Source organism: Agelaius tricolor, unplaced genomic scaffold, assembly GCF_023055355.1.
Source record: "Agelaius tricolor isolate 1412-34295 unplaced genomic scaffold, bAgeTri1.0.p SCAF_13, whole genome shotgun sequence".
Lineage (NCBI taxonomy): Eukaryota > Metazoa > Chordata > Aves > Passeriformes > Icteridae > Agelaius > Agelaius tricolor.
This window is the reverse complement of record NW_027269273.1, coordinates 7,933,465-7,959,655: the sequence shown is the minus strand read 5'-3', so window position 1 is coordinate 7,959,655 and position 26,191 is coordinate 7,933,465. Positions and strand designations below refer to the sequence as shown.

The window sequence follows — 26,191 nt, the reverse complement described above, 5'->3', positions numbered from 1 at the left end:
GGTCCTCAGCTTGCCATAGGGCATGTTGCTGGGGAGACAGGAATCTAGAAAACAGGATTCTTTATCAGCCAGTGTGGCAAACCATTGGAAGGGCTTTGTACATATGCTGCTGAGAGCCAGGTAGGTCACTGCTGGCACATTGGCAGAAAGTTATTTGCACAATAACTCAACTTTTGGAAGTTCAAAGAACGTAACTTGAAAGGAATCTGCTGAAAAAAGTAGAGACACATTTTATTTTGAGCCCAATGCATTATGTCCACTGCAGTACAGTGCTATTTCCAGTGTTAAACCCTTCTATGTAATGTAGCAGGGATCAAGGAGTTATTCAAGAATGTGCCACATTTTGTTTATATTTTGGTGGTTCAAATTTAGCTGCCCTTTTTAAAGTTGTTTGCCAGAAGGTACCATTTTGGTGCCTGTACAGTTTGACTTACTGGAGACTGATTTTCCAGAGCAGTTGCCCTGTTTCCAAGATTTCCTGCATAATTTTTGGTAATCGACTGACAGAGATCCATGACCTTAAAGTACAATTAACAACTGTTTTGTACTCCTTACCTTTATCTGCAGCTTTTCATCATCTTGAAAATCAAATTGCATTCATAAAAGTATCGGTGGAACGGGCAAGTGATGTAATATTTCATGGGAATGTATCCCCATGGGTGAATATTTAAGTATCAAATTCATACATCTTATGACCTTATGTTATGAATAACATGTTGACCTTATTCATATAAATAAATAGCGTGACATTTCTTTACCATGATGATTTATAATCAATATACATTTTAATAAATTTTCATCCGTTTAGTTGATGTTATGAGGACAAATGTAATCCAAGTCTAAATAACAGACAAGTTTTACAATCCTTTAAAGTTCCTTTTTAAAATGCACCAGAAAGTTTGTGTCTTCTAATTCCACCTTGAATTTTACAACTTGTCATAAGATCCAACATAAAGTATTTTTACTGAACATTGAATCTGATGTATTTGAATATTAATTCATAAAACATTATTTTGATGTCCTATAAATATGCTAAGCTCAGCAAAATGTAGTGTTACTCATTAGAAAGCTAAGTTTTATAGGATGTCTGGTTGGTATTTGAGATAACTTACATTGCTACTTAGGTTTACATTTAATAAACCTTAGCTAAGAAAATTGTTTAAATTTCAAAGGAAAGATAATAAATAAAATGAGGGCATTGAATATTAATGTGAACTGTGCCTTTATTTTGTTAAAGCATTCAGAGTTAAATAGTGGTGGTCTGTTAACAATCTAGGGCTATTTGGCAAGTCTCTAAACTTACTCAGTAATCAAAACATAAAAGGACAATGGAAACTTTTCACAATAAAAGAAAAAGGAGTTGAGTACAGAAACCAAACAAATTATTCTCTGCTTTTTCTTGGTAAGGAGGTGAACTTTATAGGAAGGGCAGCAAGCTCTGTGTTAGGGTTGCCTTTTCCTGCCTTTGTTATAAATTACATCTGTCTGTGAAGAATCCTCTCCAGTTACTTCATGGTTCATGGCTACGGGGGAGGTGTGTATGTCTATCTGGAATGGGGCAGAGGGAGACAGATTGTGGGGGAGTCTTTTCATTTTAATGGTTTGTTTTTCACTGAGGAAATGGCAATTCTAAGCATTAATTTGCCTTGCTTACTAAATATACAGATGGATAAAATTCCTAAGGATCCAGCTGTGTAAATAGAATATTAACAAAACAACTGTTTTCTTCAGCATTTGTATTATTTGTTCTTTGAAGCTTGCTAGACTTTTGGAAGACTTCAGCACCGTTTAGGTTCAGTATAATCATTCAAAATGTTTTTATTAGGGCTTAAATGAGGAAAACATTTGGCAAAGGGATGGAGTTTATCCAAAGCATAATGTTTGATTCTTTCATGAGAGTCTGAATACACTGCAACAATATTGTAATGCACCAGAAATATGGGAATAAGCTGCCAAATGGTACTGGAAGGAGAGCCTATACATACCCAATATGTTGGGTGTAGTGCGGTCTCCATGCCCTCCTTCCCCTGCACCTGGTGAGCAAAGAGATCAGGCTGAGGTAGCCCAGATGTGGCAGTGCAGGGCTCTGGCCCCTTTCTCTCCTGTCTGCACAGTTTCCTTCACCATTTGATCCCAAGGCTGGAGTCATTTGCAGGCTGCTAGCGACAGAGCAAGGTGGAAATTCTGTCCTTCCAATCCCTTCTTCAGTGTGGGCTGATGGCCAGCTCCCACCAGCTCCAGCCCACTGAGCCTCACTCTCTCCTCTTCTGATTTGGGAAATGGGCTCCCATCTGCCTCTTCCATCAGCCTTAGCTAACCTTGTGCTGCCTGAGTCTCCCACAAATCCACTGTGTTTCTGTGGAAGCTGAGACTTCATTATGTGTTTTGAGCACTCAGAAAACATCAGATAGGTAGAATATCTTCTCAGGGCAGGCTTGAAAACACAGCAGCTGGAACCTTTTGGTGTTCTTCACAGTTAAGATTATTATCTAAAATATTTTTTGGTTTGGCTTTCCACGTGCGCTGTTGAAAATTTGTTAGTGAACTCATCCTGAATCTCCTCTTGGCCAACTTAAAGCTGAAGAAAGAAAGAAGAAGAAATACTTAATTGTTTATACTTAATGTTTGCTTTTTCCTACTTGTTAGAGTGGGCTGACTGTTTGGCTGGCCTTAAGATGCTTACATGGTGAGTGCTCAGCTTTTTTTTTTTTTTAGGCTGATTTCATACTCATATTTTGTCCTCTGACTGCAAAGCCTATGTCAGAGCCCATGTAGGTTCTGCAGGGTTACATTGCAGATGGTGTTGTGTCCAGGATAATTCCTAAACAAATACAGATGTTTTTGGCTGAAATACCTCAACATTCTGCTTTCCACTTTTATGACAAGTAGTCCTTTTGACTTTTTGGTTGATGCTACAAGAATCCCACTATATTGTAAATACATATTGCAGAAAATATTGTTACTACTCCCACAGAACAGGTTATTCTGCATGATTTACATTCTGATACACATATGACTATTTTCTTAGTATTAGAATTCCTGTGCTTGATGTGTTGATTCTGTTCTATTCAAATAATACGAGGTAAGGAAAAATATCTCCTGTGCACTTGCACTGTCATTTACTTTGACTGTGCATATCAAATTTGGCCTGTGAACACAATCTAAGGAAATGACATAGATTTTAAGTGATAAAGATGAATGTTGCATGCTTCTTTTATAGGAAGGCCATCCAAATATGGTCTCGGAGTTGTGAGAACATCCTGTGCTTGATATGTCTTGAATTTTGCATTGATCAAGGCTGTGGACAAGTTTCAGGCATTAACAGGCTGGAATTCAGGTCTATTTCTAGATTTACTGGACGTTGTGTGTTGTGAAAAGATTGCAATACATTGCAACCAGTGCATATAGTACTCTTATATAATAAAATGAAAGAGCACTAGGGATGTTCCTTAGAGATTATTCTACTTTGAATATCTGTTTTACATTCTCTCGGCGTTTTTCTTAGCATTCATTTTGTATTCATGGAGCCCATTTATCATTTTTGTCTCTATCTGTTATACATTTAGGATCTTAATGATTTTCTTTTGTTCTAAGAAAGATACTGTGCCAGCTTTTTGTATTCATCAGGAATTAGGATGTAGTTGAATACTTACTTTTGGAGAAATGTTAAATTACCTGTAATGGTCAGATTTCCAATGAAGTATTGTAAAGTTTTACTCTCACAATAGACTATTTTCAGTCTTTAGTGTTACTGTTGTCCTGGAAGGTCTAGATTAAAAGAAAGTGAGGGCTAGAGCCTAGGTAGCTGACTTTGGGGAGGGAGGGGGGCAGGAGGGGATGGTTGGTTTTTTTGTGCGGCTTTTTTTTTTACTTTTTTTTTTTTTTAATAATCCTACCATTGGTTCACTGTGGTGCCCTGCAGTGGAATTTCTAAAAATGTCATTATGTTTCTGTCAATTTTGAGAATGACCCCTTGAGTCTGTTGATACTGCATGCATAGAACTGTGCACTGAACCATTAATTTCTGTTTAATAATCATGTTTTGTTTGAGAAATCAAGAAATTGTCAAGGTAGAAGTAAGGAGCCAAATGTTACTTATTTTGCCATAACACAGATTTTATCTTTTGTCCTTCCTCCTTGCTTGTCTTCAGTTCCTGCTCTTGTTATTCGTACTGGTTTTATTGCAGTATATTTAATTGTCTCTTTGTTCTGATCAATCCTCAGTTAAATGGGTAAATAATAAAAGAAAGATGGTACATAATCAAATTACCAGCAGTTATTGGTCAGTCCAAGCATTACTGGAACTTTATAGTGGGCAGAAAGAACAGGGCTTTGGTATCAGAGTCAAAAAGGCTAAGCCTTTAAAACTGACAACATAAATACATTGCTACACTGGCACATCTTTGTGAATTTAAATTACAAATTATTGTGCATAATCAGAATCAGAGCAACTGGAAAATCATACAGCATGGATAGACTTTATTAATTTTGGATACAAATGAAAGACATTAGACAAGCTTAGAAATCTGACAGACTAGGAGAATCTTAATATTTGACAAGTGTAAGATAAAATGATGACTGTCTCCTGGATTGCTGGGGTTTTTTCTTTCTTCCATAGTAGTGGAAACATTACAAAAATTAATAAGCAGCAAACCATATGCATTAGAAAAAATGTAGAAGTCTGTGGTAAGGAAGCTTATTTGGGTAATGGGAAAGTTTAAAGGTTATACATTAAATGATCAACAGGGCATTGTGTGTTACACAGGGGACTGAGTTGCTCTGGGAATTGGGAATTAAGCCCTAAAGTTTTTCAGAGCTTGATTGCTATTTTAATACATTTATGGCTTTGCAGAACATAACATGAGTTGGTTTTGTTTCATTTTGTAGTGAACCAATACAATTAAGAAGACAAATCTGCTTTCTTCCTTAACATTTATCTGTTAACATACTAGCAATTTTAGTAGCAAAATAAATTGCTTAATCAGATAGGTACCAATAGCTCTAACCTATACAGACATACAGAATTTGATTTTTTTAATTTTCATTTTCTCCTGCCACCAAATCAATTGGAGAAGAATGGACAAAGAGTAACAAAAAGATAGCATGACTTAACAAACTAAACCCTGCTCTGTGGAATTCAGTTACATAAAAGGTCATTTTTATAGATTTGTGCTGTTTAGCGGATTCTGCCTGTCACATCTGATAAGATCAGTATGGTGGGGAAAAATTAAAGCTGCTCATGAAGAGTACACTGAACTTGACCAATGCTACAATAAATAGCTGTGTTTCAGCAGGGTGTTGCAGCTTCATGTTTACCTGCCTTTCAGGTTGGCTCTGTCAACTACTTCCCAGTTATGATCCAATTTACTCAGGCTGCATAAAATCTTTGACGTGACACTAATGTGCTCTGGAACTCTGTCTTCAGGGAACAGTAATTTCTATTCATCAAAAATATCTTGAATTTGAAAATTAAAGAATTTGGGATGGTGACTTTTAGACAAATTTTTCATGCGATATTGCATGAGAAGGCTCGTAATGTCTGTCCTTCTGTTACTGTTGCCAGGTATAACATTTTGAGTGAGCTGCTAAGATTTACCATTCAATTCATGTTTCCTCAATCCACTGTGCCCCAAGTAATTTCAGGGGAACTGCTAGGATTGTATCGAAAATAAACAGTATATTACCATGGTGTGTAATGTGCATAATTTGGCCTCAAACTGAAAACTGTTACATTAAAAACATTCTCTCTAAAATGCAAACATCCCATATTTACAGCTGTAGAAAATACTACTACAACTTTGTGACACGTGGGTGTATGTGTAAGTAGAGTAGAAAGTGCTGCATTGGTTCGTCTTGTGGGTCATTCCCAAATAAGACTTCATTTGAAAACATTTTAACTAATTGTGCTTTGTGTTTTCTGTAGTGAATTAAGGAGCCTAGTTAGTGTTCAGCATTAAGAGGAGGTTGCTGCAGTATATCTGCAATATAACGGGAATTATATTTGTTAATGTACTTTGGGAACATTTAAATTCTAATCACGCAGGCGAAAGGAAATTTCAAGTGATGGCAAGTAAATTTAAATTACACAACAGTAAAGACTTTCATACCTTTGAAAATATTTCAGCACTGGCTTTTTTTTTCACTTGCTTTGATTATCCATGATCACAGCAGCAGAATTCTATTGCTGTTGCCATAATTTCTGAAGCATAACTGTGCTAACATGAAATATGTATATATAGGTACATTTGCCAACTTGTTTTAATTTTGTCGTTGGCTTTCCACCTCATATGTTGGGAGGGGCTGGTGATCAGTGTAGTGGCTGAAGGAGAAGGCAGAATTGTTGCAGGAGAGAATGAAGATAAGCAGGCAACATTTGCAGAAAAAGTAGGCACTTTTTCTGTGGTTTCAGGGTCAAGAAAATAAGATTTCCATCCCATAAAACCTGTCTCTGTGACCTCTGGGAGCCCTCCATGGCCATGCAGGTGTGAGTGGCTCACAAGCACTGTGTAAGGTAGGATTTTTATGCCACATAAAATTGTCAGCTTTGCCCTTGTTGAGCAGTCCTCTGCATCAGGTCTCACAAGCTATGTATGTCCAGTAATCAAATGGATATAGCTTGGCTTCTCCTGCAAGCTGGATCTTGGCTAAGGTAGGAAAATGCAATACAAGATATGTAGTGACTGTGGAAGGGGAGGACAATTCTTTCCAAGGAAGCATTTTCCTACCCTTCTCAAGCTCAATGTCCACCTACCATGAGTCTTTTCACCTCTTCAGCAACACCTGCTTATTGTAAAAAACAGAGGAAAGAACTAAGCACTACTGTGACCAAAAATAGAATTCCCCTTTTTTTTTTTATTTCTGTGTTTAACCTCTGCTTTTTTAATCGTATGCACAGCAAGAAAAAGGGGATGTGCTCTAGCAACTTGTCAGCTATGAAGCAGTGCAATTTTTTAGCTAGAATCATGCTATCAGTTGGAAGTAAACAATAGGTCTGCATATATTTCATTATTTACTAAATTTTGAGTTATGCTATTCTTTTAATTATGTTAATCAGGCAGGCTCCAACATTGCAAGCCTTAGGGCTTGAAGTGCAATTTCAATGCTTTGTATTAAATTTGCTGAACTTTGGAAAAAGATGAAATGGCTCAGTATTAAACATTTGCTTGATTTAAATTTTACTAACCCATGCACTTTATAAGTCATATTCTTTCAGTGCAATGTACAGCCCCAGCAGAATGACCATAATAGTAATAGTGAGTAAGTGTTCCTTTTGCACACAGGTTTTGCTTATAAACTTGATGAATAAAGGCCTGGCTGTTGAGGCAATGGTAAAGATCTATTGTGCCTTGCACTTCAAGGTCATTGGTTCAAGCACACATCATTAAAGGCAGAAACTTAACATCTGACTGGTGCTTCATAACATACATTAAATGAGTTAGTGGTGTCAGTGGAGACAAAGAAAGGAAACAACCAGTTCAATTACAAGAGAAAGGGTAGGACTAATGCACACCTCCAAAAAGGGGGAGGAATCAGGAGATGCTCAATGTACTCCTGTCTTCCCCTGCATGCAGTCCCAAGGGCTTTAGTCTTTCTTCAGTCTGGAAAGGTTGTAGCCACCCTGCTTGATCTCATTTGATGGCCTGAGCTTAATTGAGTTGAGCTGGGTAAATACTTAGGTGGAAAAGGATCCAAGGAAAATGCAGGTAGAAGATGGTTTGGTGATGAAGTAATAGTGAACCTGGTTTGGTGCTGCACAACAGGCTCTTTGAAGGGAGCTGCCACTCTGATATTCTGGCCACTGGTCATTACCTCAGGCATATAAATCACAGGCAGAGAACAGTTGGGCATGGTGTCCTCCTGACTGCCTTCAAGTGAGTAATTACAGCCTGCCAGTGGTAGTTCCCAGAAAAGTTAATGGCATGAGGTGCTCTCTCTTTTGATCAGTTGTGCAGTGTGATTGTTGCTTAAGGCTCTCTTAAAGAAGTAGCTGCTTTTCAGTGATGTGATTCCTTTATGTGAGACCTTTATGAACATTAGGTGAGTTTAGAGGAAGGAGTTTGTGGAACATGGCACTGGTTTTTTTATTAGCCATTTAATATTTAGCTGTCAAAATGAAGTAAATCACTTCTGTCTGCTCTAATAAGTGGATTCTTTTTCCTGCAACTTTTTTCCCTTCCTTTGGTCTTGTTGTTGTTATTGTTTGCTTTGAAATCTGGGTTGACACTGGACCCAGGATGTCTTTACTTAATGTATACATAGGACTTAGTGAAAGAAATTATTTCAGCCATTATAAAAGAGCCCTGTGACATTTCCTCTGTGATACCTTTATTCAGGAACAGACCAAAGGGGGAGGAGGTATCAAATAAAAAATTTCACCTAAGTAGTTCCTTTATTAATAAGCCCCCTTTAGAACGTTTTGTGAGTAAGAAGGAAAATAAGGTGAGAAAAATCAGAGAAGGAGAAATTCAACCTCCTAGACAAATGAACTTCCAAAAAAAAATAGGGACATATGCAACCATGGCTTGGTTCGGTTTGTTTATTTTGCCCTTTAGCCCTTGTTACTTGTATAACATAAAGTTCTTATACCTTTGGAAGATATTTTAGTCATGGGTTTTTTATAGTTTTAATATGAGTATACATTGAAATTACTTAGTAATATTTTAGATGTAATGTTTTAGATTTCTTTTTATTCTCAACACTTCACTCAAGCAGAAAGCATTTTTGGAAGAGGTCTTACCCGTCTGAGCTCCTGAATTAGTCTAATGTCACAGTCGTTAATTGAGAGGTGGTTTCACGTAATTGTAATGGGGAAAAGCCAGTGGAAGATTTTGCAATGGAATTTTATGAATGAAATTTTGGTTTACATTTAAGTAAGTATGCAGTGCTGAATGAAATGATCTCTGGAACTTTTGTGAATATTTTATTCAATAACCTTAGCCTATGGTTTTTTTAATGAGGAAATTGAAGTTCCAACTGTCTTTTTTTTAAATTTAAAATGTCAAAAGCTTCTGTATAAAAAATATATTTCAACCTCTAGGTATTCAAGCATTGCAAGAATATTATTTATTTTCATAAAGGATTCTATCTAAATCCACATAATAACTTTTTTTCTAAGTAGACCGGGGTGGGGGGGGGAACATGCAGAGAATATGTCAATTCTTTCCTGAAAGAAAACACCTTGTTTATTTTGCCTCCAAACTCGAATAGGAAACTTTTTTGACATAAAAAGCAATTAGGTTTTAAACTTCTTGTCATCTCTGTTAGAAAATCACACAACATCTAAGCAATTAAAAAAAATAAATCTTCAATCTCAAGTTATGGCAACCTGTGGTATTTAGTTGGAGGATTTTTAGGATTTAAAAAAAACCAGAACTTTTGTATTTCAAAATATTAGTGCATCAGCTTTATTGGAAAAAGCTGCAATTGTTCAAATGATCTCAGTAAAACAATTTGGACTACGGTTCCCGGAATGCTCATGAAGCTGACATATCTACATGTTCTCAAAAAGTCATAATCCATCATTCTGATGCTAGATCGATGGATTATGACTTTCTGATGTCACATCTGTGAATTAAGGCTTTTTTGAGTAGAGCCTGCTATCCAATTATTGCCCCTATTCATATATTATAAATCATTATTTCTTCACCAGGTAGTCAGCAGTTTCTATTTCCTGAAGTTTCAGAGCATTCTTTTTTTAGCCATTGTGGCACTCCCATTGAGCAATCAAAAATGGAGAGCGCTGACCTGAAAAATAAAGCTTCTATCACAGCAAATTGTTGAGGGAAAAACAGTCGTTTCTAATTCTTCTAGTTTCTGTTGAAACAAATTTCATCCCCTTCCTGCACAAACAAGCAATGTAATAAATTAGTACAGAAGTCAGTAGCTGGCACACACTGACTTAATTTTTAAGTGCTCATGCCTGAGTTTCTTAAAACTGAATGCTTTCTTCTGAGTAGTTTCCATTTTTTTTATGTGAAGAAAGATCAACTTCTGATTTAAAGCTGGAATTTGCCAGCATACTGCCTTAAGTGACTGTGTCTATTAGGTGCTGTTAAACTGAAGTTCCTTTGAATGAATTATTTATAGAGTAATAAACTTACCTCTAATGTAACAAAATGTATGATAAAAATAAAGAATGCTTTACTGTAACCAGTTTAGGTGTCAAATCAAAACACATTTAGAACAACTTTATTAAAAGATACTCAGAAAAACAAGAGGAGTTGTTTCAGGACCTATAGTGCGTTCTGAAAAGTCATTAAATGAAATCTAATCGTGCTATGTTGGAGAGTTATCTCAACAGAGTTCCCAAGCTAAGGGAATTTAGGTCTGGTCTGTGTGGATGGAGAAAATCAATAGTATGATCTTGTCGGTTTTTATTTCATTTTGCTGTACTGATATTCTTCATTAGGATGCAGTTTTCACAGTAAATGGCTGTGCATAAAATATGCCCAGTCAGTAAATTGCTGGTGGAGTAGTTGTCAAAAAGGATGGAAATCGATGAAAAGGAGCGTGGTGTAATGAGTGGAGTAGAATTAATCTTTATTAAGTATTTGTTCTAGTCCTGTGACTGTTGTGAGAGAGCTGTCATAGTGCTGGCTCGTGCCTCAGTTTCTCCTTTGGGTGGCCACATGGATTCTAAAATCTGTGTTCCAAGGACTGTTTCCTTGGCACTCTCCTGAAAACAGGTTTGTGTATCTTGTGTTACCCCTGTTGCTCTTCAGTCAAGGATGTTATCAGAAACTATATGAGAGAGTTAACAGTACAATGTGCATGTCCTGCCATTTAGTTGGGAGGGCAGTTTGTATTATTTTAATATAAAGGGAAACATTGTCTTGGCATATTCATCTCATTCCTTATTGTTTATTTCAGGAGTTTTGGTCATTAATGACATCCTTGCTCTCACCTTCCTTTTCCTGTTACCTCTTATACATTCCAGACCTCTTATACATTTTTCAGACCACCAAGTCTTCCAGGGTGCTGCAGAGCGCTGGAAAGAGGTGGTTTGTTGTGAGAACAGAAATAGTTGTTCTGTGAATACCTCTGCAGAAAACATTATTTCAAGGACAAGTGCCAGCGCAGGGATGGAACTGGGGCGGGGCTCCAAAGCCCTCCTTGTTTCAGATAGCCCAGTTCTGCTGGTGGGGAGTCGCGTGAAGCTCCTGCCGCCCACGGAAGTCTGCTCCGACCCATTTTGAAATTTCCTGTAAACTGCAGATGCCCACTAGATGGAGACATAATATTTTCTACACTAGTGGCTATACAGATGGTAATCAACCCCACCAGCTGCTGCCTGCGCATTCCGGGCACCGCGCCAATTTACTGGCAGTATGTCGACTGGGAAGCAGACAGTGACACACTTTGATCGAAAAGCTTGTATGATGATTTTTTTTTTGTTGTAATATTATTGTTTTTTTAAAAAATGATAAAAGAGATCAAGATGTGTATCTTGATCAAAGGGTACTGCTGTCTGCTTTCCCATCAGCAACTTCTAATTTATAGAAATCAGATTGCATGGAAGGCAATCAGCAAAGGTTTGAGGTCTTTCTTGTTCTCACTGCCAAGGCACGCTGACAAGTGAGAAAATTAAAATCAGAGAAGGTAGGGAGAGAACTAGTAAAACACTGGTTGAAATATAATTATTTAAAGTTCACAATTTTAATAATTTTAGGACTGTTAAAAATCCAGTTAAAGTGCTCCATTTGTCATTCACTTGTATTATAAGAGCACCTCAAGGTCTTTCTCTGATGGAGGGTGTTGCTCTGAGACTAATTTAGCACAGAGAGAGAAATATATCTATTACTTGTTGTCATGGAAAAATAACCTGTCTCTGGTTCTGGGGCCAAGTTTTTCAAAGGTACCTCCTATCAACTCTGTTCTTTCCATATGGAGCTGTGCATCCAGTATGATTTATAAGGGTATACATGATACAATGGACACCTGTAAAGAACTCTTAAACCAGTCAGTCCTATAAATGTGGAGATACTTTGTACAGAGGGACTTTACTGAAAATTTGTCTATTATACTTGGTAAGGTCTTTTCTCTTTAGGGTCTCTAGTTAAGTCATTTTGTTTTCAGCTTTTGGTATCGACTTCTTCTTTAAAAGCCTTTTTGTAATTTTATTTTTCAGTCCTTTCAGGCTTAAAAAACAATTAGCAGTTGCATATATATGTGTGTATGGACTGTGTTTCCATGCAGGGGTCAGTATTTCTGGCCAACTTAAAAGCACAAACCCAGTGACAGTGATGAGAATTGCTTCACATTCTGCCAGTTTTTAAGACCAAAATGGAAAATGACATCATAGAAGGACTGGCATATGTGACATTTTGTCTCAATGGATCAAGGGACTATTGGAGGGAAGAAGCTTAATGTAGGTAAGGAATTGAATAGGGCCCACCTCCAGGAGTCTTCAGAGTGAGAACTTTGATCTGATCTCTGGGTTATGCTCAGCCTTACTGCCTCTCCTCCACCCATGAGATGTGGTTGCTGCTTCCCATCACTCTTGCTCTTCTCTTCCACAGCACCAAATGAATCCTGTGTCCTCATCCAGCCTGCCTTTCCCTGTGCTGCCAGCCAAGCTTCCCAGCGATTAGTGATTTTCCTATCTTCTCCTCCACTTCTCTCCTTGGCAATCCAGACACATTGGATTTTCCTGCTGAGTGCTTTCTTCTAAGGGTTAGATCAAAAGACAGCAACTTCAGAGTAGGCGATGTCATGTTTCTGGGTATGGCTCTGCATTCTCAAGAGAAGATGCTGCCATTGGGTGCTTGCTCCCTCTAGGTATTTATGACATTGCTATTTAGGAAAGATGCCAAGGAAAAGGTGGTGCTGAAAGGAATAAATAAAACCCTTTGGCATCATTACTTCATTTTTTCCCATCAAAAGCTGACACATTGTCTTTATCTCATCAGGCAAACTGCGTGCAAACTTTGTGGTCACGTGTTCTTTGCCTATTTTTGTAGAACAGAGTTTCTCAGAGAGACAAAGCCCAAGGGGAGGAGAGGAAAGGCTGCAGTGTACAACCCAATGCAATACCCTTTAGCTTCACTTATTCTATGGCTGGCTCAAGATTTTCACTCCAGAGTTGGAAGTGTTTGCTCTCTGTTCTGAGTTGTGATAGAATTCTGTATGATTGTGGAAATCTTTGAGCAAATGTTAGATCTTTGTTAGTTCTGTTACTTGTGAGTATGGTGATTTTCTATAAGATGTAGTTAACAGAGTTTATAAGGGATAAGGAGTTAAGAGACTGTTTTTAGCTTGTTTTTTTTAATTGGAGAGAAATTATTCAGTAGAAATGTTTGTTTCTTCCCATGCATTGTTGAAACAAATTCTAAAAATCCACATTGGATTATGTGATTTGTCATGAGCTTCCTAACAAGTCAAAGCAGAATGAGATTTATGCTATTTTTCAGCAGAAACCATTTCATGCCCCAACAGAAATGGAAATGACTGTTCTCAGAAACCTTCCAAGTTGAAGTGGGAGGAGATAATCTGCAAGGAGATGTTACCTTCTCAAAAACAACCTCACATCATCCAAGGTGTGGTTGGCTTTGGCAGTTTACCAAGGGGAAGCTTTACTAGATTTCAAATCACCCACCTAGCCAAGCTGTGCTGAGGCAAGGCTTTGTTTAACTCCTGCATTCACCAGACCAACCCTGCCCTTACCCACAGCTGCGTTTTTATCTAACGTGAATGACAGGATTCTAAGGGAGAGTTACAACAAACACAGGCACGCACTCTGAGATGCAGCATAAACAGATTTATGAACACGTACGTAATGAGAGAGCCTCTTTACATTGGGGCACGAAATCCAAGTGTCACATAAGGAAGGGAGGGTTTCTTTAGACTAACAGGCCATGGTTACAACTCTGCAGATTGAAATTCCATAGAAGTGGAGTTGTAAAGAAGCACTGATACCTTAGATTTATGTGGAGGGTTTGTGTGTGCTGATCAAATATTCTGGTGTTAAAATAGACTAGTTTCACATAGAGAGGTGACTGAAAACTGTAACTCTGAAATTTCAGAGAGCTGGCTTGCTTCTGCATTCCCACATTGGGAAATGTATGCTAATGGCTTAATTTTTATGATAAAAACATGAAAAATAAGTCCCTAAAATAGTGTTGAATCCATTTTCTGATAAAACAAATTTGTTTTCCCATTTGTGATTAAAATGACCTACAGTAAGATTTTTTTTTAACTAGGTGTTAATTAAAAATATGGAAATGGATTTTAAAAACCTTGCAGTTCACAGTGGAAGAATTACCATAACTGATCTGTTCTCAGAGCCATGCCTGTTCTGAGATGTTTTTAAGATGTCTAAATTACTGGTTGTTTTTCTGCATGATTGTTTCCAAAGCAAAATGTGATTCCAATAAAAACAGTCCACAGGACAAATTGTTGTTTTAATAGAAACTTACACATTCAGGCAAAGACCTTATGTTTTAGGTCTAATAACAAAGAACACAAGCTCCCCATTTTTATGTGGCCATATATTCTGCAGTTTTCTAATGTGGCATTTTTCTTAAAAAAAAAATCTATATTGTATTTTTGAAATTATGTGAGCAGTTTTTTCCCCCTTTTAGCTCTGGATCAATATTCCTTAGGTTGTGTTGGTTTGGGGTTTTTTTAAAGCAACCTTTTAAATGTTAGTGCAGCTATTTTCTGTAGCATCAGCTGGGGGTGAATCAATACAGACAAGTCTATCCACATCTAATGCACCTAATGACTGAGAGGAGTTTGGAGAGAGCTTGTTCATCTGGCATTTGGTGCTGAGAGAGCATGCAGAGCACAGGGCAGTTGTGTGAGGGGCTTGTCCATGACCAGTCTTGTGTGGAGAAAACGCTGTTTTCAGAGGAAGTGGGTGGGAAGGGAAGGCTGTCCAAGAGCAGTGGCAGACAGAGGCAGGAGGTGGGACTTCTTTCCAGCATCAGGCAGTGACTGCCCTTCACTGTACCAACAGCAAAATGCTATTTTTCAGCTGTCAGACTTTCTCTGTAGGTGCCCCGGGCTCTTCTTGAGCCCTTTTTGTTCTAAAAGGTGGAGGGATTAAGTTTTCCTAGGTTTTTGGAATCTTGGTGCCTTTTTTTTTCCTGTTTAGGTAAAGCTTGAAGTCTGTGCTTGCTGAACTAAGAGAAGTTTGGTGGGGCTCAGCTCCAGGGGCACACAGGCTCCTCTGAACTGGTGTGTGCAGAGCATGAGACACACTGGAGGTTCACACATGCTGGAAACAAGCATGTCTGCATTAGCAGGCTTTTTTTGGAAGTCCTGAGGCTGACCTAAAGCCCTGTGGAACAGTAGGAGTTGGTGAGATTTGCTGCATTTCGGATGTAACACCTGGAAAAAACAGTCCAGGATGGTGCCAACAGCTGGCTGACTCTTCTCCTAGACACTCAGAGTGCAGGAGGAACACGTGGTGCTGGTAATCATCTCTGAGTTCCTACAGTGACCATTTGAATAAAAAAGGGAATATGTCATGCTTCTCACACCAGGCAAAGCAGGGACCCTGAGTGAGCTTTCCTAGGTTCCCCTTGGGAAAAGGCCATAGAGCAGGCTGTGCTTGCTGCAGTCCAGGGCAGGTACAGTAAGGAGTTTTTAGGTTCTTAATTTATCTTAGTTGACTGTCTTTCAGGAGAGGCAGTTGTCTTTGCACTTCCTGCAAGCAGGGGTTTGGGGGGCTGACAGAGCCCCTAAAGCAGGTGTGATGAATACCAGCCCCCCAAGCAATTTAATTCTTATAGGCCATTTTGTTGCCAAAGGCACATGCTCTCATACAAATTGGTTTTCTGAGAGTATGGAATTGCAGTATTTATAAAATGTTTGAAGCCTGGTCCCAGAAAGAGGTACAAAGATGCACCTGGCCAAGTTTTGTTTCACATTTTTATCATAATGTTTTCAGCATTCATATTGGTTCTTTACTGATAAAGTAATGTGGTAGAAAAGATGCACAACAAGTGTAAAGCTCCAGCCTGATAAAGGTGGATGCCACTGCCTGTTGTTCATTGGGTTCAACAGAGCTTACTTTTATGGTTTTCAGATGTGATCATAGGAGTAATAAAAGGGCCTTCATTTTTTAAAACCATTTGTAGCTCTAGATAGGTGATTCCTGTGGGAACAGTGCTTGTGATGGTTTTTTGTTTACTTTTTAAATGACTTTAGATCCCTGTTGATTATGATTGTATGGCCAATATAGGAGCTGGCTGTTCTTTGCTTGTTCCATGACTTTCAAGAACAAAAAAACCAAAATTGTTCACCCCTCCTGAAAATCTGTATGTATGTTTTGAAGGGTTATGTTAGCCTTGAGTATTTAAAATTATGAGACATATCCCAAAAAATAATGAATTGCTTAAAAATGATTGTTTGGTTCTTTTTCCTTGCAGTCTGATTTTTGAGCGTTCAAGATTCATGTTTTCAATCTTTCCTCTGCAACCGTAAGAGCTAACTTTATTTTTAAATGAAAGCTGAGATTCTCTTGTAATCCCATAACTCTAGGAGATTTGGCAATGCTAAATGCAGTGTGAATTTAGAGTGACCATTCCAAGGTGAATCATTTAGTGATGTGTCCTCAGCATTAAAGCCAGCTGGGGATTTTTTTAATGTCTTTTATTTTGTCTTTCTAAATAATCTGCAAATTGGCAGTAATAATTGGAAGCTTGGTGAAAGCAGTAGAAGACAACTGCAGCCTAGTAAAATCAGGGGGTTTTATTGTTGGGTTTTTTCCTGGTATGTTAAGATAGATTCTTACAGAATCTAGGCATAATGGGCACTCTGCATCAAGATATCTCTAGAGAGGAAGGCTTTGGTTGTTTTTGTAGAAGCACCCTTTTCTACTCAGTCAAGCATTAAAATTGGCAGCAGCTCCTGGAGTAGCAAGAAAATCCTGGTTGTCCTCATGTAGTTACTGAAAACAGTAAGAGGATATGTAAAACCTTTAACTCCAAGGAAAAATATTTATAACTGTGACATTGTGTTTCCTTACAGTAATTTATGGGCAAAATGTAGGAAAGGAGGAACACAAGCTATAAATAATATTTCTTATGCAAACATAATGGCAGTAGCAAATTCTTTTTATTTAAAAATTAATATTGATGTTCATTAATATAAATTACCACATTTCAGATGACTCTGATGTCCTTGAGGCCAGATGTCACTGACTGATTTACAGCTTCCTGGGGGGAGGAGGAGATCCTGTTTTGTCAATGTAGGCACCAAATTGCTTCAAATAGCTATTTTAGACTAGATTCTTACTAATGTATTGTCAGCAAAGTTGATTCACATCACAGATCAGAAACATGGAAAACTATTTTAGAAGATACTGACTTGGATTTTTGAAATGCAGGAATAAGAGCATAAAGCTTACCTTTGACTCACTGAACCTCTGTCTCTTTTAGGAATAGTGGTTTGAAAACTCCTGCCCAGGAACACGCACACAGAATTTCCGTGTGCATCATTAGCAACCAGGGACATCCTTCAGAGGCAGAGTTTCAGGCCCTCATTGATCTTAATTCTACTTTTAATATTAATACAAATGCGTGTGGTGAGGGTGCACAGGAGGTAACTGCCACCTCAGTCACACCACAGAGATCAGATACCTGGATTAAGTTTTTGAGTGCTTTGTAAAATCCTTTGGTCCTTTGGACCTCATGTATTCAATTGCTGCAGAAGAGGATGGCAGATGTGTTTGTAGAGCTATCAGCAGCTCCCAGGAGCCTCCTGTGGGAACGCTCCTGGGTGATGCCTCCGCAGGCAGGTGGGGTGGATTCGTTGTGTTTGCATATGCTGGCAGGTAAAAGGGGAGGGATTAAAAAAAGCAGGCTGGTTTGAGTCAGTGCATCTCTGTCCATTAGGTATTCATTCAAATTCAACCACATGAAATACAGGCATCCAACAAACCACCTCTTGTAAGTGCCTTTTATTGCAGCAGCTGAAATTCAGCACATTTGTAGGTGTGTGGCCCGCCATGCTCAGCATGAATAGCAAAGTAATGTAAATCCTGTATTACAGAGTTTGTTTGATAGCAAAGCTCACATATATATGAGAGAAATCTGTGCAGGCCTCTGGTAGGATAAGGTCCCATGGCATACAAGTACAAACTGCACAGGTGATATGAATATAGAGAATAATGCACAAAGAGCTCCCTTTTTGAAACTCATCTGCCGTTCATATAAATCAAACCTATATCCATTGAAAGGCTTGGAAAGATGTTACAAGGCTTTAGAAATGGTCCATGTTGAATGTAGGATCTTTTTTCCAATCCTTATAAATAATTATTTTCCTGTGTTTGGTAAGTTTAGCTGCAGAGAATTTATGTTAAGACTGTGTAGAAAGGAGTACAGAATTTCAGGTAATACCAAGCTGAGAAGGTGGTTTTAAAATATTTTTGTGGTACAAAAGCCTTCTATCAAAGAGGCAAATGCATCACTCCCTCAGTCTTTTTTCTTGTTTATGAAATAAGTAAACATAAACTCTGAATTCTCATTTTCAGTAAGCATGTTAGGAAAGCCAAACTGACCTTGACCTTAGCTTTGCTAATTCCCAAACTCTGATATTTATTCCTAGAGTAGATTGTTCCCCTTCATGCCACATACATAAATACTGCAAACCTTTTCAATGCCTTGAATTAGAGTGTAAGTAAATAGCTAGTTTTAATCTACATAATATTTTGAGAGCAGACGTTCTGTGCTATGACTATTAAGATATTCCCAGCAGCCATTTCTATAATACTAAAACCTCTTATATCTATTATTAAAAGTAACACTATCAGCCAGGGCTTGTTATATGCCACAGAAACTTTAAATAATAAAATACAGAATGGATAAAATCTGCAATAATAGTAACTTAAGAAAAATTAATTTAAGTAACAGATAACATCAGGGAGAAAATGCAATGGTATATTGGTAAGTTATGCAAAGCTAATTTTATAATAACTACCACATCTGTGGAACTCATCTATTGGAACGCTTTACCAATCTTCTTTCCTGTTATTATTCTGTTTTAGAAATTTCCCTCTGCACTATTTTACTGTCTTTTCTCTGCCTACATTTGTAAAAAGGCAATTTGCTACCTCTCAACAACAAGAAAAGTGAGTTTATGTACAGAACAACACAGTGCTTTTTATACAAACCTATCTTTATGTAGACTTGTACCAGTAAGAATTCCAGAGCAGGGTTGTGGCACGGGGCTGTGCTCTGAGAGCAGTGTCTGCTCCAGCTGCGCTTCTCAGCCAGGCTGGTGCCCCTGGGCTGGGGAGGTGGTGCTCACCCATCAGTCCCATGTCAAGCTGTGCTGCCTTCCCCGGCCTCCTGGCACCCCACCTCACCTCAGAACTGGTAAGAATAGTGCACCTAATTGTCCCTTCAGTCTCTTTCAGAGCAGCTGACACTGATATGCCAGCTACATTTGTGCAACTGCCTCACAATGTCTTGATGTTTGAATTCCCGTGGACCCGCTGGACCGCAGTGTGCAGGAAAATATTGCCAATTAATTTTTAAGGCATTATCATCTTGCCAAACTGTTCCTCACATTTCAATAGTTATATTGATTCAAGAGGACACTTTGAGTAATACATCTTTGTCACAGTGAATAATGCTCACATAATGACAAATCTTCAGGAATTAAAAAAAGGAGAGTGAAGTTTTTAATGTAGGTCAGTGGAAGTAATTCACCATAAATTTACTCAGTCTTCAGAAACTAGCAACATTTTTTTAAAGCCTCTGTAACTGTATAAAACTTACTGTGTCTCCTTCTCTGTTTTTAAATAGATTTTACTACAGAGCCATTGGTGCTATTAAACATGAGGTTTTGTTCAAAGGAAACACAAAGACTTAATTGTATTTTTTAAAGGAAAGTATTGCATCAGAAGGATTCATTTAAATACGTTTGTTGGCTTCGGGCTCTCACCACAATTCATTCGTTCTAATTTTCCCCTGGACTTGTTAAGGACACAATGTATAGAAAGGAGCAATGCAGAATGGCATTTTTAGGTCACTATATTTTGGCTGTAAACTGTAGTCCTGCTCATAAACTTGTTATTACTAAACAAAAAGCTTCATATTCTACATTGAAGTTTCACAGTCTTTAAAAAAAACTTTTGGCTGACTGTTGGGACTATTATGGCTCATTAGAGAGACTAGTTCTGCTGTAATTTAGTTATTTCTTAATGATCCAAGGGTTATTATTAGACATGGAACAGATGAGTAAAGAATGGCTCTCTGTAAAAAGATGCAATGAAGTAAAAAATATTATTCAGAAAAACAGAACCTCTGAAAAATCTTATCCATGCAACAAAAGTGTATTTGATTGGCTTGGAATTGATTCTAAAAACATGGTCTATTTTTATTACATAATTTGACTTTTTTTTTTTTAATTTGGACTGGAGAAAATAAATGGAATTATAATTTAATCTAAATAAAAAATATATTTTTAGTGAATAGGTTACTAAGCAAAAAATATAATTTTAAGGAAGCAGAAAGTAATTTTGAATCGTCATCCACTTCAGCTAATATTTTTAATAAGAAAATATAACGGAAGAAAATTGAGATAGTTGCTAAATTTAAAAAGCTCTAGGTTTTTAAAAAATAGAATTTGAAAACAATGTGTCTTTGTTTTTGAAAGAAATAGTTTGAGTCAGTTTTTTCATTTTGATTCCAAACACAAACTTTCTGACTATTTCTTTTGTGAGTATGTAGGCATTGACAAAGTGCTGAAAATTTAAATTACAAGTGATAAAAGAAAATGCTTCTATAACTGTTTTTCTCCTCAGTTATAATCTGCAAATCTTTCTGTCAGCCTGTTAGATTCTTATAAACATGGACTAATGCTATCTACCTACTTTACTGAGCTCACACATAACAGGGAACCTTGGAGGTAGTGACAGTGTCCAAACAGAAGTTCTGAAAAGCTTTTAGGACTACAAAAGAGATTTTTATTGTAATGAAGTGGCTTGGTCTAACTTTGTATTTTCAGTGGTTGCTATCACTTCTGCAGATGTATAGAAGCTTTAATATTTTCAGCGTGTTAACTGTAGCAAGTAACTAAATGACCCAAATATCAACCTAGCTAGAATTTCAAAAGTATGAGGAAATTAATTTATGGGAATTGCAATTACCCTGATGTGAATTAATGTCGTTTACTTACACCATCCAAGCAAAATCCTGTTTGTAATCGCTGACTCAGAACTGGAACATCTGCCTCGTATTCTCGATGGGCACTTCCCCTGCAGAGGCCCCAGACACACCATTTCAGTGCTGTACCCTGCTCCTTGCTTGGCCACAATTGCCTTTTTTCGCCCTATTTGGCACATATGTTTTCTGTCATCCGTTTTTTTAAAGTAGGACACAAAATCTTGTCCCTTTAGAGGACACAGGGCTGCCTTGTGCATCACTCCTGAGAACCTGAGCATGGACTTGGTGTTTCATCCAGCTGCTCCAGGTGGGAAAAGCCGTGCCCTTGTCAGAGCATTCCTGGAGCTGCAGGTCCCATGGTCCCCCTCTCTGCAGTGAGGTTCCCACGGTCACAGCAAAGGAACAAGAAGAAGCAGCAAAACTTGGGCCATTAGCAACTCTTAAATTATAGTTACATATTAAAATAGCTTCCTTAGGGCCTTCTTTGATTTAGTGTCGCTGCAACTTCACTCCAACTGACTCCTTTGATACTCCCCTGCAATTCCAAACTGCAACAGTGTCCCCATTCAGAAGTGACAAATTTGCAGTGGGAAGACAGAATGTTACCTAAGCACTGTGTTTTCTAAACGTAATTATCCACATGAGTAAGAAGCTCTAGTGTTATGAAATTATGAAAATCATCTGTTCTTTCCAAGCATTATAAAGAGGGCCCCTTGAGATGCAGTTAGAAATTAAAGCTGATCTATAATCATTTTCAGAATGTTTTCCAGTTCTGAGCACCTGGATAGTAACAGAAAAGGTATTGTTTTTTGCTGTTTGCCTGCCATTTCATTTCCATTTTTAAAAAACTGCAAGAAACCTCTGAGCATAATTAAACATAAATTACTTTCTTCTTTTTTCTTTTTTTCTATTTAATACTACCAGAATGAGATTGAACTTGACCAACCTGCAGTTTCCCCCTCAGCTTCAGTGACAGAATCTCAGGTACAGTTTTGTTCCTTTTAGTTTATTTTGGTGGGGGGGGGACGGCTGTTTAAGCTGTTTTTCTATGAATTTCCATTGGAACTCAATCACTGATGGCATTTATTCTCTAGAACATAGCATGCATTCTCTTCTAAGATTGAATGAAAAGACTTTTAATGCAATTATCAGTCAGCAGAGGATATTTATTTGAGTGAGCCCATCTGGGCTCTTGCCCTGTGGAAGGATGTGTGTGCCTTGCCTGGGCAGTGTGAGACAGCCACCATGGTCTCTGTCAAGGCACTGCTTCCCAAAAGCACCTCTCTGTGTGTTGCCTCTCTTTGTGCTGGTGCTGCTGGGTCTCAGAGAGGGCAGGAGGATGTTCTAACTCAGTGTTTCCTCTGGCTGGTTGCTGCTAGGGGACTGACCAGGGGGATTGCCTGCAAGAGCCCTGTCCAGGGGCAGCATCTTCCGAGGGTGTAGCTGGAGTCACTGCTGAAGAGAAGTCTGCAGCGTGTGAAATCCCAAATGAAATTATTGGCAACCTTGAGGTACTATTACTAGAAAGCTATTCACTAATTCTGTCTATGGTTAATTAGCTAGCTCAGTCTTAATGAATATAAACTGTGTTTGTGCTAAAGCTGGCAAAAAGCACATCCATATGCTGTAAAAATGTGAATTAGCCTCTATAAATAACTCCTAGTTTAGTCAGCTTACATATGATAAGATAAAAAATACTCAGTAATATGACAACATATATCTTCAGCCTTACTATGTGTCAAAAACACAGGCCAAATCCTGCTCTCAGTGATGTCAGTGATAAAATTCCTTTTTAGGGGTTCAGGACCAGCTGCTGTGCTGGAGTATATGCAATGTGTGCTTAATATAAATTGTTAGATGCATCTATGTCACACATCCTTCAATTTGTGTAAGAAATGACTCACTTATGCCAATTTTAGGCTTTGTCTGGTAGGTGTGTGACTACACAAGAGCTGCCTTAATGAAACAGATCAGCTGTCAGTATGTGGTCTTCAGACTCTGAGGGGTCTATGATTTCTTTCTGTGAGGTTCATGGAAGGAAGGGAAGGAAGTTACTGTCACTGGAATTAACAGGAAATGATTGAAAGCCAAAGAACAGATTTGCTAGAACAGATTTGCACCAAGGAGCTGCTGGAATTTGGTCTTACTGGCAACAACCAGGTGGCATTAGGCACTTTGAACTTCAGATACAGCACATTAGACACTATTGACTAAGCAGCAGTTTAATAAATACCTAATATTATCTGAAAATACTATGGTATTGGTAAATTGCTTTGCTTGTACTATGCATCAGTGGGAAATAGGAATTAGAATTATTATATGAATTATTATATTAATTAGACTAGATTAGATCATTAGATAAACCTATTTGAGTTCATATTCCATTTCAACATGTCTTTAGAAATGGGAGGGAATATCTGGCCTGTGTTATCTCACTCCTGTCCCTATCAATAGAAAAGAGTAAATACCTGGTTTTCACTTGACCTTCATGCCATTAACATCAGTGCTAAGAGTTTTTTTGTTTTTTTCTTTACAAGACTGCACAGATGAGAAAAATGCTTTCTTTTTTTTCTTTTTTCTTTTTTTTTTTTTTGTTTGCAACTCTGGTTGTATACAAAGAAAATAATTTCCCCTCAGATTTTAATTCTTTCACCAGTGTATCATTTTCACCTGTTTTCTCAGTTTCTGGACCTCCAAAGAAGTCTTATAATTAGATTTTTACCTGATTCATGATCAAACTCATACCATTTTTTGTTACGTGTGAAATGTAGTTTCACAATCTGCATTATGTCTCAATATATGCATAAACAAGGCAACTGTTGCTCTAATTGAGTCTAGAAAATAACTTTTAGTCTGGTATCACAGTGCTGCCACTGAGTGGTCTCAGCAGCAGCCATAGCAAATTGTGGTAGCAGATGATTTTCAGTGGAGGTAGGACCAGAGCCAGAGGTGTGTAAAACTTGAGAAGAAAAGGCATCTGGAGTGGCTGGGAGTTGATTAGCCTAGAGGATCACTGTTCCAGCAACCACGTATACACATCACATAAAGGTATGAAGACATATTTGTTGATTCTTGAATTGAATATGGTGAAGGCCATTTCCAAAGATTAAAAGTTGAGAGAGAAATTCCAGCCTTTTGGTTCTAATCTGAGCTACTGAGAACTTTGAAAACATTTCAGCTGTGGTTACCCATTGATATATTGCAGAATAGCACTAATAGGGATTTCTAGGACTGGCAAGCCACAAAGTTCCTAAAATGTCAAGTTACTGCAAGTGCTTCTGGTACAAATCCATTTGCTTTATCAAAATTACCTGAATTCCACTGAGAGTGTAACTCTGAGTTTTGGAACAGTTTATGTGGAGTCTGTAAAAGACCTGTTAGCCTGTCCCAGTTGTTGAACAAAACTTTATGACTCTTAGAAATACTGTCATTGCACTCTTTCCATTTCTCTTGTATTTTCGCAGTGATCAATTCTCATACTGAAAAATACACAAGTTCCCCATAAAACACCAGTGTTGTGGCCCTTTTTCCAGTGATGCCACATTTCCAAGTGCTCTACAATCAGAGATTGCTATGCATTATCACTGCCAAAGATTTCATTAGAACACATCACAACCCCTGTACCTTCCCCACAAATGTTACATTGCAAATTAAACACTCAATGTCTACAGCAGTTTGGATTTCCAGAATGAGATGCATATTCATAATTGTGTTTGTAATTAAGACAGACAAGCAGCATCACAGAAATACAGTTTTTTATTGTTCATTTTCAGTAATGCTTTTTAATTCCAGCACTGTTTCAATAAAACACATTACACTAGAGAACAAACATCTGCAGCAAAGGCAAACAGTAGGAACAACCAGGTCCCAAAGCAATTTTTCTGATTTGGTGTCTATTGGTAAAGGCTGTCTGAGAATACAGGAAAATTAGCCTATCTCCAAGACAAGGTTAGGTGAGGGATGGCTGTCCCAGATCCCTTCCTGCTCATGGCAGCCGTGCCATCCATCGGAATTGCACAGGGCAATGTGATAACGCGCTATCGCGTAAGGACAGACAGCACCACCGGTCTGTCTGCAAAACAGGAAGGTGTGGAGGATAATGTCTGCCTTGCTACTCCACACTGTGTCAAAATGTGCAGCCTAAGATAGCTCCATCATAACCTCTTCTTTCTTCTGATTTTCTTTACAGGCAGACTTAAATGAAAAGCTGCAAATGCAGGAAGAAGCTTAGACTTGGTGAAGAGAAAAACTGAAAAGTCCTAAATAGCCAGATAAGAAAGGTGATGGTGGGTTTTGCAGGAATTGGGCAGTAGGGGATGGCACATACAGAGGCTGGCTCACTACCTGAACCAAATTATTTTTGTATAGAGGAAAATGGTTCTGTTAACATTTACCTTGAAGTATTTCATCCCAGTTCCTCAAATTTACAGTGTTCTGCCAGCATTGTTGTTTAGTTTAGACTTAAGTTGAAGATTATAAACACATAGAAGGACACATAATTAAAACATGTTGAAGTTCAGTTTATTTCTGAATACAGTTGTAAATTCTAACTTAAAAAAAAAAAGAGCTACAGTTTCATTCTCCCAGTTGTGAAATACTTAACAGTTTCTGCTTTACACCTGTGGTTTTTTTCAGGAAATGTTGCTACAAGGAAAATACATAGAGGGAAAACATTATTTTGAGGCACTGTAGCTATAATAAGGGGAGAATTTAATTAAGATGTAATTACGCACCTTGCACTGTAGCTATTCATTAATAATATGTATGTTATTTTGTTTTAATTTGCTTCCTAAGCTTTAAAAAAAATTTAATAGCTTACACTTCTTTCTTTCCACCATATTAAAATTGCATAACTGAAGAGTTAGCACTTAAGTATTCCAAGAAGAGTTTCTTTAGATTTCAGTAGATTGTTTTCTGGAATGCATGTATCCTTTCATCTGAGAATGTTTCCATATTTTGTCAGACATTATAGAAATGTTTCATGCTCAAAAGGAATCCAACCAAATAAATGACCTCAGAAGAACCGGTTGAACATCTATGTTTTAAACTTGCAGCCTGTATTTGTTGTGTCACAG

At 37.9% G+C, this 26,191-nt stretch overlaps 1 protein-coding gene across 2 annotated transcripts in view; it reads left to right on the top strand.

The window, feature by feature from the left end:
• CABCOCO1 (ciliary associated calcium binding coiled-coil 1) overlaps positions 1-26,154 on the top strand; it is a 50,819-nt gene extending 24,665 nt beyond the window's left edge. For both annotated transcript variants that reach the window (XM_071438625.1, XM_071438626.1), the window contains exons 6-8: positions 22,041-22,100; positions 22,496-22,627; positions 25,306-26,154. In XM_071438625.1, the coding sequence (XP_071294726.1) occupies positions 22,041-22,100; positions 22,496-22,627; positions 25,306-25,347 (234 nt within the window). In that variant the 3' untranslated portion in view covers positions 25,348-26,154. The remainder of the gene's footprint in view (positions 1-22,040; positions 22,101-22,495; positions 22,628-25,305) is intronic.
• The last annotated feature ends 37 nt before the right edge of the window (positions 26,155-26,191 follow it).